This window comes from Triturus cristatus, chromosome 5_1, assembly GCF_964204655.1.
Source record: "Triturus cristatus chromosome 5_1, aTriCri1.1, whole genome shotgun sequence".
In the NCBI taxonomy this organism is placed as follows: Eukaryota; Metazoa; Chordata; class Amphibia; order Caudata; family Salamandridae; genus Triturus; species Triturus cristatus.
In genome coordinates, this window is record NC_140587.1 from 1,002,330,410 (window position 1) to 1,002,344,342 (window position 13,933).

General features: G+C 50.9%; 1 protein-coding gene across 1 annotated transcript in view; it reads left to right on the plus strand.

The window, feature by feature from the left end:
* The window catches only part of TENT4A (terminal nucleotidyltransferase 4A), a 535,327-nt gene that overhangs the window by 288,567 nt on the left and 232,827 nt on the right, over positions 1 to 13,933 (plus strand). Inside the window, exon 8 of the mRNA XM_085606105.1 lies at positions 9,683 to 9,809. Within this exon, the coding sequence (XP_085462231.1) occupies positions 9,683 to 9,809 (127 nt within the window). The remainder of the gene's footprint in view (positions 1 to 9,682; positions 9,810 to 13,933) is intronic.

Genomic DNA, 13,933 nt, shown 5'->3' on the forward strand with positions numbered 1-13,933 from the left:
TTTTGTTTTTGGGTTTTTCGCACACTGTTCCCATGCTCTCCTCAGTTTTGTTGTGATGGCTCTGCGTTTTGGCGCGTAAAAATTCTTTGAAGCAAACTGACGTCAGCGCGCCGGGGTGGGGTTTATGTGACCTTGCTGACGTCATGCCCACGGAAGACGTCTAGGCGGAGTCGCATGGTACCGCCCCCCCGGCGTGCAGAGATGCTGAGCAAGAAAGGTTTCCGGGTCCAGTCTCACGCCTGGGGATAATTCTACATTGAGGAATGTGCGGCTAGAATTGTCTCTACCAGATACATCTGAAAGAAACACGTTAGTTAGATTCCTCACCTTAGAATATCCCCAGGCATCCGGCTGGATCCGGAAAGATTTTTGTGGCAATACCCCTTGCGCGTCGCTAGGCGTCGTCTGCGGCTCCGCGTCTGTCGTCGGCATCGTGCGCCTGAATGACGTCGTCGGAGTACTTGAACGCCGCCCTAGCGCGCTAATGTCAGTTATTCTTTCCGCGCCAGTAAGCGCCGATCCGGGAAGAGCTTACCCAGAGTCATTTTTTGAGTAACTTTTTTGACTCTTTTTGGTCTATCGACTCGACTCTGGTGCCAGTAGGATGCCTGGTTTCAAGGCCTGTGGCGCCTGTCATCGCCTGATGTCGGTGACTGATCACCATCGCCGGTGCCTTTATTGCCTGGGGGCCGACCATGACGCGGAGTAGTTTCTCGATTGCCAGGCCTTGACATCGAAAGCTAGGCGGGAGCGGTCCTGTAAGCTTCTCGAGCTTCGCCACTCCGCTCCGCTCTCGGTCCAGGAGGAGGTCCAAGGACCAATCGCGGAGCCGCAGCCATCGTCATCGCTCGTTTGGGTCTTCGGGTAAGTCGAAGCACTCCAAGAAGTCCAAGAGACGACATCGCTCTTCGGACTCCCCTCGCGTGACTCGGCCGAGGGTCAGGGTGGTCCCACCCCCGCGGCGCCGCAGGAGCCGCGTCCGTCCCCATACCCGCCGGTCCCTGGGACTGACGCAACTCCGGTGGAGGTCAGTGCCTTCCTCTCGGCCATGAGGGGCCTGGCTCCGCCGTCGACGCCTGTAGGCGCACCTTCGGGCCCCGCAGGTTCGACTGGGCGACCTCGTGTGCCGGCGGCCCCGACGCCGCAGGTCCCCGAGGGATCCAGGCCTGGATCTCGGTCGGCGCCGGTCGACCTCATGACTCCTCCTCCGCCGGTGCCGACACCGGTTCCACCTCCGACGCCGTCCCCGGACGACGACGTTCCCCAGTTTAGCCCCGGTCTGGGCCCGACGCCGGCACGGCGCTGCTGCCGGCGCTGATTGGTGAACGCTTCTTCTACTGCCCGGCTCCGATCGTTCCTCCTGTTTATTGGGAATCGGATGACGAGGGCGACTGGGAGGGGTCTGATGACCCTATGGCCACTCAGGCCCAACTTTCTCAGGACTGGGCAGAGGAATTGGGGGATGCCAGCGGTCTGGATACCTCCCCGGATGCTGGTTTCATCTCTCCTCCGACTGTGGCCTCGGAGGAGGGTGCAGCCTTCTCAGTGGTGCTGCGCAAGGCGGCCGAAGCCCTAGGGCTCGAGTTGCCTGCTGTGGCCGTGAGGACTAACGTCCTCACTGAGGTCCTTCAACAGACAGCAAGCTCCACTGAGCCTCTGCTGCAGTTTAATGAGGCCCTCATTGACGTTTTCTGCAGGGCACTTGGTCCAAGTCCTCCACAGTTCCTCCTGTGGACCAGAACGTTGCCCGGCGCCACCGCCCTGCTCCGGGTGACCCCAGTTTCCTCTCCCAACACCCCACCCCCGAGAGTCTGGTTATCCAGGCCTCCACCTCCCAATCCTCCTTTCCGTCCGCTCCTCCGGATCGGGAATCCAAGAGGTTGGAACAGTTTGGCAAGAAACTGTTCTCGTCCCTGAGTTTGGGACTGCGGTCTTAAATACCGCTTGCTTTTTGGACCGTTATTCCCACTCTCTGTGGGATACGGTGGAGGACGTGCTGCCCTTGTGCCCGGTGGAGGCCCGGACACGACTCACTCAAGCACTTGCTGACGGTCGAGATGCAGCACGGCATGCCATACGGTGTGGACTTGACACCACGGACTTGCTGGATCGGATGATTTCCACCATGGTGGCCCTTCGGCGTCACGCCTGGCTGAGGTCCACGTCATTTTCGAGGGATGTTCAGAGTTCCCTCATGGACATGCCCTTTGATGGCACTCGCCTTTTTGGCAAGAAGGCGTACAGTGCGCTGGCTCTGTTCAAGGACTCCCGGGCACGGCCGAGTCCTTGGGTCTTTCGGCCCCGCGGCCGCAAACTTCCGCCTTTCATCCCTTTCGTGGCCAAGGAAGGGACGCCTCCTCACGTCCGCCCAGCCACCGGCCGCAGAACCAACCTGGTCGCGGACGTGGATTCCGCCGAGGCGGTACTAAATCCGCCTCAAAGCCCTCCTAGTCCGAACTTTCAGGCCCATTCCACGCCAGTGGGCGGCAGAGTTCGCCATCACCTGCTCCACTGGCGCTTCATCACGTCGGACAGGTGGGTGCTGCAAATCGTCCGAAGGGGCTACTCCCCTTCGAGACGAGTCCTCCAGCCATGCCACCGCGGAACCACCGTATGTCGGGGGATCATTTGCATCTTCAACAAGAGGAAGTTTCGGCCCTCTTGGCCAAAGAGGCCGTTGAGCGCGTTCCTGGTCTAGAAGTAGGTCGTGGTTGTTATTCCCACTTTCTGGTTCCCAAGAAGGGCAAAGGGGGCCTACGCCCGATCTTGGACCTCAGGAGCGTCAACGCCTTCCTCCGGAAGGACCGGTTCAAGATGCTCACTTTAGCCCTAGACCCTGGAGACTGGATGGTAGCGTTGGACTTGCAGGACGCTTATTTCCACATCCCCGTCCTGCCGGCCCACCGGCGTTACCTGCAGTTCACGGTGGGTCAGGAGCACTTTCAGTTCACCGTGCTCCCCTTCGGCCTCACCAGTGCCCCTCGGGTGTTCACAAGTGTGATGGCGGTAGTCGCAGCTCAGGGGTTCCAGTCTTCCCCGATCACTACGACTGGCTGTTGAAGGCGGGCTCGCCCCAGCAAGTCGTCTCCCACCTCCAGACTACGGCCGACCTCCTGCATTCGCTGGGGTTCTCCATCAATGTGCCGAAGTCGCACCCGAGTCCCTCCCAGGAGCTCCTTTTCATCGGAGCGGTTCTCGATTTGGCGCAGTTCTGGGTCTATCTGCCGGAACAGCGGGTCCAGGACATTCAGGCCCTGATTTCCATCTTCCGGCCTTTGTCCTGGGTTTCGGTCAGGTTGGTGCTGCGGCTTCTGGGGCTGATGGCCTCCTGCATCCTGTTGGTACCTCACGCCAGGTGGTGGATGCGGGCTGTGCAGTGGGACCTGAAGTTTCAGTGGGCCCAGCATCGCGGCAACCTGTCCGACCATGTCCTGATCTCGAAGGGCACTGCGAACCAGCTGCAGTGGTGGCTCACTAATCGCGATTGGGTCAGCAGCAGATCCCTCTCCCTACCCCAACCGGAGCATGTCGTAGTGACGGATGCGTCCCTCCTGGGATGGGGGGGGCCATATGGGAGAGGCGGAGATCAGAGGACTGGGAAGTGTCGTGCAGGTGTTCACGGACAACACCACCGCCATGTGGTATTGCAAGAAACAGGGCGGGGTGGGGTCATGGACCCTTTGTGAGGAGGCTCTGCGCCTATGGACATGGCTGGAACATCAGGGCATCACCCTGGTGGTTCAACATCTGGCGGGCTCTCTGAACGCCAGAGCAGACCAACTCAGCCGCCGGTGCATGATGGATCACGAAGGGCGTCTGAACTCGGACGTGGCGCAAGGTCTCTTTCTGCAGTGGGGAGAGCCTTGGTTAGATCTATTCGCCACCGAAGAGAACGCTCAATGTCAGCAGTTCTGCGAGTTTTAATTTCCAAGGCGGCACTCGCTCGGAGATGCTTTTCGTCGCGAGTGGAGTTGCGGTCTGTTGTACGCCTTTCCGCCTATACCACGTCTGCTCAGAGTGCTGAAGAAGATCAGGCGCGACTGGGCCCAAGTCATCTTGGTGGCTCCGGATTGGGCACGAAGGTACTGGTATCCCGAGCTACTCAGTATGTCCATCGATCCCCCGATATGACTGCCTCTTCAGGAGGACCTTCTGTCGCAGCAGCAGGGGACGGTCCTCCACCCGAACCTGTCCAGCCTTCACCTCCATGCGTGGAGATTGAGCGGCGGCAGTTGATGCCATTTGACTTGCCTCCTGAAGTCTGTGATGCCATTCTGGCAGCCAGGCGTCCCTCCACAAAGACGGTATACGCCTGCCGGTGGAACAAATTTGTGGCATGGTGCACAGCAAAGGCTGTGGATCCCCTTTCTGCCCCTCTTTCTGAGGTTCTACTCTTTATTCTTTCCTTGGCCCAGCAGGGCTCTGCTCTGGGCACCTTTAAGGGTTATCTTGCTGCAATCTCTGCCTTCTTAAGGCTTCCTGATCAGCCTTCTCTTTTCAAGTCCCCTGTTTCACGTTTTCTCAAGGGCATTACTCATATGGTCCCTCCTGTTCCATTCATAATGCCTCAGTGGGACTTGAACCTTGTTCTTACTTTTCTAATGTGCGCTCCCTTTGAGCCCCTTCACAACTGTCCACTTCGTCTACTGACTCTGAAAACTGCCTTCCTGGTGGCTATCACCTCCGCTAGGCGGGTGAGTGAGCTCCAGGTTCTGTCAGCTAAGCCTCCCTTCCTTTCGGTTCATCTGGATAAGGTTGTCCTCTGGACCCGTCCTTCTTTCCTTCCTAAAGTCGTGACCCCCTTCCACATCGGGTAATCTGTCACGCTGCCCACCACCTTTCCGCCTCTGCCTCCGCATCCTTCAAAAGATGAAGAGAGGCTCCACCGTCTGGACCCAAAACATGCGCTGTCATTTTATTTGGCCCGCACAAACCAGTTTCCGGGTGGACGACCAACTTTTTGTTGGATATGTAGGTGCGAAGAAGGGTAAATCTGTGTACAAGCGGACCATCTCGCGATGGGTCATGTTGTGTATTAAACTCTGCTATTCTTTGGCGAAAAAGTTCCCTTCTGTTGGGCTGCGAGCCCATTCCACCCGGGCCACAGAGGCGACAACTGCCCTGGGACGGGGAGTCCCCTTGCAGGACATCTGTCAGGCGGCGACGTGGGCTTTACTGCATACGTTCGTCAAGCACTATTGCCTGGACAGCCAAGTCCGGAGAGATGGCCACTTTGGCCGTTCTGTTCTCCAGGACTTTCTGGTGTGATCTTGGTTTGCAGGCCCACCTCTGGGGTTGGTATTGCTGGGGTATCTATTCTAAGGTGAGGAATCTAACTAACGTGTTTCTTTCAGATGAACAAGTTACTTACCTTCGGTAACGATGTATCTGTAAGAAACATTAGTTAGATTCCTCACCGACCCACCCAGCCTCCCCGTTCTGCGAACCGACATCTAGGGTTAAGGTTCTCCCTTTCAGAGCCCTAGATTTTTTGGCACCAGTGTCTGTCTCTTGCATGGCTCAGCGTCCCTGGCGCGGAAAGCTATGTATAAGAACTGACGTCAGCACGCGAGGGTGGCGTCTAAGTACTCCGTCATTCCGGCGCACGACGCCGACGACTGACGCGGAGCCGCAGACGACGCCTAGCGACGCGCAAGGGGTATTGCTACAAAAATCTTTCCGGATCCAGCCTGGCGCCTGGGGATATTCTAAGGTGAGGAATCTAATGTTTCTTACAGATACATCGCTACCGAAGGTAAGTAACTTGTTCTTTTGTCCATATTGCTCTTGACTGTACTTTTGTGGCTGAGGATGCATCTCCCACAAACCATTTAGGGCCAAAAATCAAAGGTCTGCCTAATCTGCTCCTGTACAACCCCATCCCACTCCTAGGGGCAGTGGCATAGTCATAGGCTCATTAACTAGCCGTCAGTACATCCAGTTGACAGCAGAATCAGATACTATCTGCATCAATGAAGGGGGATTACATCAAATTCCAGATTGTTCGACGGGGTACACCCTCCTTCTCCAAACCCCACAGCCACTCCCTCCATCCCCACATCAACTGACAGAGTACCACCATGTGCTCTTGTGACAGGTAGTATTAGCCCTTCTGCCCAAATGAACCATCGATGGGGTGCCAGCATCAGAAGGTCATGGTGGTGGTTCCGGCTACTTTTTGGTGCCACAGAAGGTGGGAGGCCTCTGTCCTATCTTAGATCTGTGTCCTCTCAAGTACTTCTTAAAAAAGGAAAAGTTCAAGATGCCCACCCTTACTCTGGTTTCGTCACTTGACCCTTGCGACTGGATGGTAGTATTGGACTTGCAGGGTGCCTATTTTCACATTCGAATACTGCCTGTCCACAGGCACTGCTTCATGGTGGACCAGGAGCATCAGTTCGCTGTGCTCCCCTTTCGCCTTACTAGTGCCCCTTGGGTGTTCATAAAGGTGATGGTTGTGGTTATAGCACATCTGTGGAGGTCAGCGGTGCCAGTCTTTCCCCACCTAGAAGATTGGCTGTAAAAGGTGGGCTTGCCACATGCATTCGTCTCCCATCTCCAGGCTATGGCGGACCTCTTGTACTCACTGGGTTTCACGATCAACGTACCAAAGTCACACCTGACTCCCTCTCAGACACTTTCATCTGAGCTTTTCTGGATACATTGTAGTTTCAGGCTTATCCTCTGGAAGAGCGTGCCCACGATATATTTGGGCTATTATTATTCTGATGTTTGAGCCTCTATTCTGGATCTTAGTCAGACTTACTCTTACACTTGGGCCTTATCGTCTGCTCCATCCTGTTGGTATAGGTGGGCTCTGCAGTGGTACTTGAAGACCTAATAGGCACAGCAGTAGAGGAATATCTCTGGCCTAGCGCAGATAATGCAGGGAACTGCAAGACCTGTGGTTGTGGCTCAAGGACCACAATCTTGTCAACGGCTGACCTCTCTTCCCCACACAGAGCTCTCAGTAGTGACAAATGCGTCACTTCTGGGTTGGGAAGGTCACCTGGAAGAGATGGAGTTCAGAGACCTCTGGTCTATGGCAGAGAATCGGCTCCGAAATTAGTTTTTTGCGACTGAGAGTGAGCTGTTAGGCATTGAAAGCCTTTCTTCCTTCCATCAAGGGAAGGGTAGTTCAGATGTTCACGGACAACACCACCTCCATGTGTTACTGAAATAAGCAAATGAGGGTGGGGTTGTGGACAGTTTGTCGAACCTCTACATCACTGGACATGGCAGGTCAACAGTACATATTCCAGGTGGTTTACCACCTGGTGGGTGCTCTGAACTCCAGAACAGACTAACTCAGCCTTCAATGTATAGCGTATTGCGAATGGCGTCTGCATCCGGAGGTGGTAAAAAGACTCTTCCAAGATTGGGGAAAGCCTGGTTATATCCGTTCGCTACTGCCAAAACGCAGTGTTCGCACTAATGCGCACTGGAGTTTTCAAAGCTGGTCTCACTTGGCGACTCCTTTAGTCGCGAGCAGAGATCAGGACTCCAATATGCCTTAACACAGATACCACTCCTTTCCAGAGTTCTCGATATCTGGTACAACTGGGTCCTAGTTATCATGGTAACACTGGACTGGGCACAGATTATGGTATTCTGAACTTTTGAGCATATCCTAATCTGGCCTCCAGTCTGGCTGCCCCTTCGGGAGGATCTTCTGTTGCAGCTACAGGGCAGGGTACTGCACCCAAACCTATCCACACTCGATCTTTATGCTTGGAGGTTGAGCGGCAACAGTTGAAGTGTCATTCAGGCAGCCAGGTGTTATACTAAAACCATCTGTGCCTGCCAATGAGACAGGTTTGTGGCTTGGTGTAAATCTAAATCAATTGATCCTCTGTCTTGCACCCTTTGTCTGAAGTTATTCTGGTTTTCCTCTCCCTGGCCCAGGAAGGCTTTGATTTTGGCGCAGTTAAAGGCATCTGTCCACCATTTCTACCTTCCTGTGGTTGCCGGACTAACTCTTCTTGTTCAAGTCGCTTTTGTGTATATTGCCTAAAGGTTTGCAGCATATCTTTACTCCCAGGCCCTTCATTATGCCTCAATGGTACTTGAATTTAGTTCTTACTTTTTAAATGTTTTTCTTTTGAGCAGATGCACAGCTGGATTCTGCTGCTCTTATTTCTGCACATTTTTCCTTGTGGCGATAGCCTCTGCCAGTAGCGTTAGCGAATTGCAGGCACTTTCAGTTAACCCTCCCTACACTTCATTCTTAGACAAGTTGGTTCTTCCAACTAGAGATCCTTTTGACCAAAAGTGGTCGCACTTTTTTACATCTGGCAAAAAATCACCCTGGATAACTTATTCCCCCCCCCCCCCAGCCCCCCTTTCCAAAGAAGAGACTGTCTGGATCCAAAGAAGGCGTTATTTTTTGTATATTGATTTGTATCAAAGAATTCCTTCAGAAGAGAATAATTTCTACTGATCATCCTCTGCTTTGTTTTTCTACGCAATAGCTAAGAAACAGTCTCCTGAAGGCTTACAAGCTCGAGCTGCATCTGTGAACACTATTTTGGCTAGAAGAGCCCCAGTCCTGGAAATCTTGGGCCACTAAGTAGGCATCACTGCACACATTAGCCAAACCTACTGTCTCTACAGACCGGTTCAGTGAGAGAGGCATTTTAACTGTTCGAACCTCCAGAACTTTGGTTTACAACAGTCCACAGACCCCCTTCAGAGGAGTGATTGATTTGGTATCTATTCTAAGTTAAGTGTCTGGAAGTCTCTATAAGATAAACAAGTTAATTGCAAGTTACTAACCTGTAGAGACTATCTAGCTTGCACATTACTTGCTTTAGAATATTCCTAAGCATCAGACTGGATCTGGAATTATTTTAGCAATCCTCCTTGCACGACGTTAAGGAGGGTCGTTCAGTTCCACGAGGCGTCCTAGTCCGTAGTTACATGCATGGTTCCTATATAGCAACCCCCCCAGTGCACTTATCTTTTTTTGACTATTTTCCACACCAGAAGCAGAGACAACCTGAGGCTCCATGTACCACGTGTGCCAAAGTGAGGTCGCAATGGATTTCATAATGTGAAGACAGTTGGCAGAAAGGGGGGGGGGTGGATGGAATGGGAGGGCCAGAAAGGAATCTGCAGTTAGAGGGAGTCTCTCCCAGGTAGTATTACCAAAGATAAGCAACTTTTGTTTTTAGTCCATTGTCGAAGGCTAAACAGTATCCCCAACATACAAACCAATATAAAGCCAACAAGCTGCCAACCAACGCTAAACATATTGATTTTGCCTATGATTGTTTACTATAGCTTTAAACCTTTGTTCACGGATATGGGGTGGTATCGTGGTATACAAATTTTACCTTTCTGCTTTGTTTGACATTTTCCACTCCTGCCTTGAGTGGCGTAGTAGAAATTTGTAGAAAATCAAACCAGCGTCTACAAATACCTTGGCTAGCTGGGCATTAATCTTTAATAGTTGTAATTTAGGGTTTGACAGATTTCTTCTAACACACCACTTGTTGACCACTTAGCTTTTAGGACTTGGTTTTTCAGCAATAGTTTAAAGGCAAGTGCATGGAAATAGCTTTAATAAAACTCTGCACTTGGTGTGAGAATAAATCTATACAGAATACCCTTTAAGAAAGTTAGCCATTTAAAAGCTGTGATTTCATTGTGCACGTCTCACTTAAAGTTCTCTTTGTTCCAGGAAATGATGTAGGCAGAAGTTCGTACGGTGCTATGCATGTCCAGCAGGTCTTTCATTATGCCTACCTTGTCCTAACTCATGCACTATCACCACTCGCAAGACTGTATCCAAATCGAGACCTTGAGAGGTACTTAAATTATAACTTTTATTATGTTATCACATTTGACTTCTCAGTTAAAACGGAGTAATTCATGTTAACCTGTCTTTTAATTACAGGGATGACTACAGCTATTGAAGTCTTTCTTGGTCGAATTTGGTGGTTAGCATACTGTGATGGAGATACAAAGTGTTAGTCTTTTAGTTGACAATGATTGCTTTCTAGCAATGGGCTATATATTCCTTTTACTAGTAATATGTGGATGTTTTTGAAGTTGAATGTACTAGCAAGTTTAAGTGGTTGGAATGGATTTAGACCATTGTATAACTCCTTAGCTGCAAGGATGTAAACTATTTTGTGATCATCCCTACTAGCATTTAGTCATAGACTGTAAATTTGGTTTGTATGAAGAATTCATGATTTAAAATTCGTAACAGTAGAACTTTGTAATGAACATTTACATTTTGCCCCGCTTCCTTGCCAGTTCTAAAAGGATGTTCTAAGTAGTTCTCCAGCATTGCTATGTTTATTCATTCACGTGTTTAAATTTTTTGTCAGGCTGGGAACCCTTGGTACCCAATGTTAACAATGCAATGTGCACTACAGTCAACCTTGAAAAGGCTATCTACTACACACAAGCAGTCTATCTTTTTATGACCCACACTTCAGCCAGAGCAGCACCTTCATCTTTTCCCCTGACAGGGTTTTCGTACTGCCAGAATTTCTACTGCACTTTCAGTGATGCAGAATCTTCTGGAGCTGTCTCGAGTAGAACTTTCAAAAAAAATTCTTCAGCCCTGCAATGATTTCTTCACCTACAGCTGTGAGGCAGAGTTCTGTACTTGACAATGAGGCTACTAGCCTTTCCACAGTAAAAATAAACAATTCTGAGTTTTTACTGCTGATACATGTAAAAGTACATGTTCCACTTTTTAACTTAGACCACCCGAAGTTGGGCTATCCCAATTGGGCATGCAAATCAAACGTACACCATTTAAAGATCAGAGCACATGCACAGAGTCCTGATTAGCATGGTTCAGGGCATGGCTGCCATTACACCAGTTTCTTGAGGTCAAAATGGGGACAAAGTGGGGGGAAACCCGTAAATAGTCTTTCCTTTCACACGGTCTGTTCCTCTTGAACCTGTATTAAGTTTCGCTTTGGTGCAGGTATTAATTTCTGTACCAATTTCTTTTTTTTTTTCATTGACTGCACCAGAAAATGAGCTTATTGTGGGATTCTGGCTGTCACAGCTATGTCTAGCTTGTGTCATCTGGTTTCTCTAGGTTCTTATTATGATGTAGGAATGTTCTAGCTGTTACCTAGGTTAAGGAATGTGTAGGTTTGAAGGTGTGGGCTGGGTCAAGCGACAGTTGAGTGATAACTGTTGTCCTGATGAGCTGGATGTAGGTTTGGATGGGTCCTATCATTTGGAATAAACCTGCGTTTACTTCAAGAATTTCCTGCGTCAAAGCATCTTATTTCGCCTTAAGGAGATTCTTAGATTTATTTATTGTGATCTCATCCTCAGACTGCTTTAAATCAACCTTGAGCGTGGAATGGCACGCAACCTTTAACCAATCTTTTAGACTACAATATCTTGTTCCTACCACACAGTAAAGCCCACACCATGCACCCGCTCTGTGGAACAGATTGTGATAGCCAGGAGTACGATGAAGAGGACAGATTTGCAACTCAATATTATTGGTATGCTGAATTGCAGAATGCCAGTGGTCCTGATACTTGCCTAGACAGTTCCAAAGACACTGTCATAAAGTGCACTCTTTTTGCATGGTTGCCCCCCACTTCCTTGTACTGAATGATGGAGGCCTTCGTCCTATTTTCGAACTCTGCTCTCAATTCCTTGCTGTGAAAGTACACTCCTCTTAATCTGAGCTATCCTGGATATTGTGCAAATTTTCTATCCCCCCTGGAGTATGAACCTGATGTTTCAACCTCTAGCCTAGATTGCTGGGAACATGGCATGGAGGTTGCTTGGACTCCTCGACTGTTGCATCCTGCTAGTCCTGCGCACCAAATAGGACATGCGGGCTCTGCAGTGGGATCTGAAGTCCCAGTGGGCACAGCTCCAGGGGAACAGGTCTGATTACATTCAGGTTGTCTCAGACAGCAAAAGATTTGCAGTGGCGTGAATTTCCCCAATGGATGGCAACCTGTCTTAACCAAAAGCAGTGCAAGGGCGCAAAAACTCCTGGATGATTTGGGCATCCCTCCAACATAACCTAGTAAGGCCATGAGGGGGGTGGGGTTCTTCCAGCATTAAAGACAGCGCCTCAAACACTTTCATCCAAAAGAAGGCGACTTTGGTGCAAGCCCACGCCATGTGTGGGAAATTGGCCATGGGAGTCTTACATCGGGGACACATGAGGTCTGGAGGAGTCCATACGGTGGACGGTGCTTGGCGTTACATATGCCCGCGGTAGGAATTTGAAATTTAGCAATTTATGCCTGTAATTAAAGGAAACCTTACGGGTTTGCGCACAACAAACACCACTGCTCATCTAAAAGGGGGTGACCCAGATCTTTATCCCATGCCTGCCGCAGATTCGAATCCCAAGGCAGGAGAAGAGCAATAGAGGCCTTGTACATTTTGGATTTTAAATGATCTCCACCGGCATCCTTGATTAGGAGAGACAGAGGGGGAAAGTCGGGTGGTTCTATCGGGTAAGTCTGGATAGTGGCTCTCCACACGCTTAGTAGTCTGCATAGTATAAAGTGGTCTAAGAATGTGACGTCAGTGAAACTAGTGTCTTCGCAGCGAGAGAAAATGTGATTCTTCGGAAAGAGATCCCCAAATGTTCCCAAATGGAATTTAGAGAGTGAGCTGCACTACTGCCTCTTTGGTGATGGGGAGCCAAAGGTTTCCGTCTAGTGGGAGGGAAGGGTAATACAGCAGTGGAACCCCTGCTGCCTGGGCCAATCGCTTCCATGCCCAACTGGTTGTGGAGTGTCTGCAAATCCTGGGGATCCCAGGACAACCCGATCGTTAATAGGGCTGACAGAGGAGCAGGGAGAGCGAGGTCCGCTTCAGGCCTGAGATATCGTATCCGGGCATCGGAGTGGAACCAATTATGGGAGAAGCTGCATTGCGCAATCAAACTGTAAAAGCGAAAGTTAGGAACACCGAATCCCCCGTGCTCAAAAGGCAGTCAGGGCGTCCCAGCTGACCTGGGGTTGGCCACCCTGTAAGAAAGTGGGTTTCTGTTGCAGGAGCCAGTTTCCCCAGATCCGTGGCGCCAGTCACGTTTCTACCCCTTCCAGAACAGCTGTCAGTTACACGGTCTGGGATACTCCAGGGATATAGAGACTTTGGGCCAGTGGTAGAACTTCCTATCCCTAGTCCCTTCAGAAGTCCTGACTAGGCAAATAGCCCATAAAGTAGGCTTGTTCCCCCATGGTCAGAGGCTAGAGGCAGGGTTAGGTCACAAGGTAGGGGACAGTGTCGACTGGGGTGGGAAAAGCAGGCCCTAGGTACGGTCAATTCCCCCCTCTAGCGCACCCACCTCCCTACTCAGGTGCCTGGCTCCTGTCTACCTCACATCACACCTACTGCACAAAATGGCCGCCGCCCCTCACCCCTATATATAGCCTGAGCCCTGACTAGTCAGAGTGACCCAGAAGGTTCTGGAACCCCTCATGACAGCCTATGGCCCAGGTTCTGAGGTGACAGTTTAGGCCACCATTTTGTAGAGTAGACCTCATCCACCCTCCATTTTGGAGAAGTACCTTGTGCCTCACCCTCAATTGGTGAGAATGGGCACCCAGGGCCTCTACGTCCACACCAAAAAGTGACTAGTAGACAGAAAAAAATTGGAGGGTAAAGGGAAAAAAAATAAGGAGGGAGCAGCCAAAGGACTGGCAGGTCTAACAGCCACCCTGTAAGAAAGTGGGTTTCTGTTGCAGTAACACCCCCCCCCCTTTTATTTTGCCTAATAGCTGATGCACTTTTCCTTGTTGTGCCCTGGGCTCCTGCCAATCAGGTGCCCAGGGCCTGTGTTCCTTCCCTAAAAACTGCCTAACAGTCAAAATCCAAGTTGGCAAACCCTGGCCACATGTCAGCCCCTGGTAAATGGTACCCTAGGTACCCAGGGCCTTGTGACCAGGGAAGGCCTCATTGTGCCACCCTTAGAGGC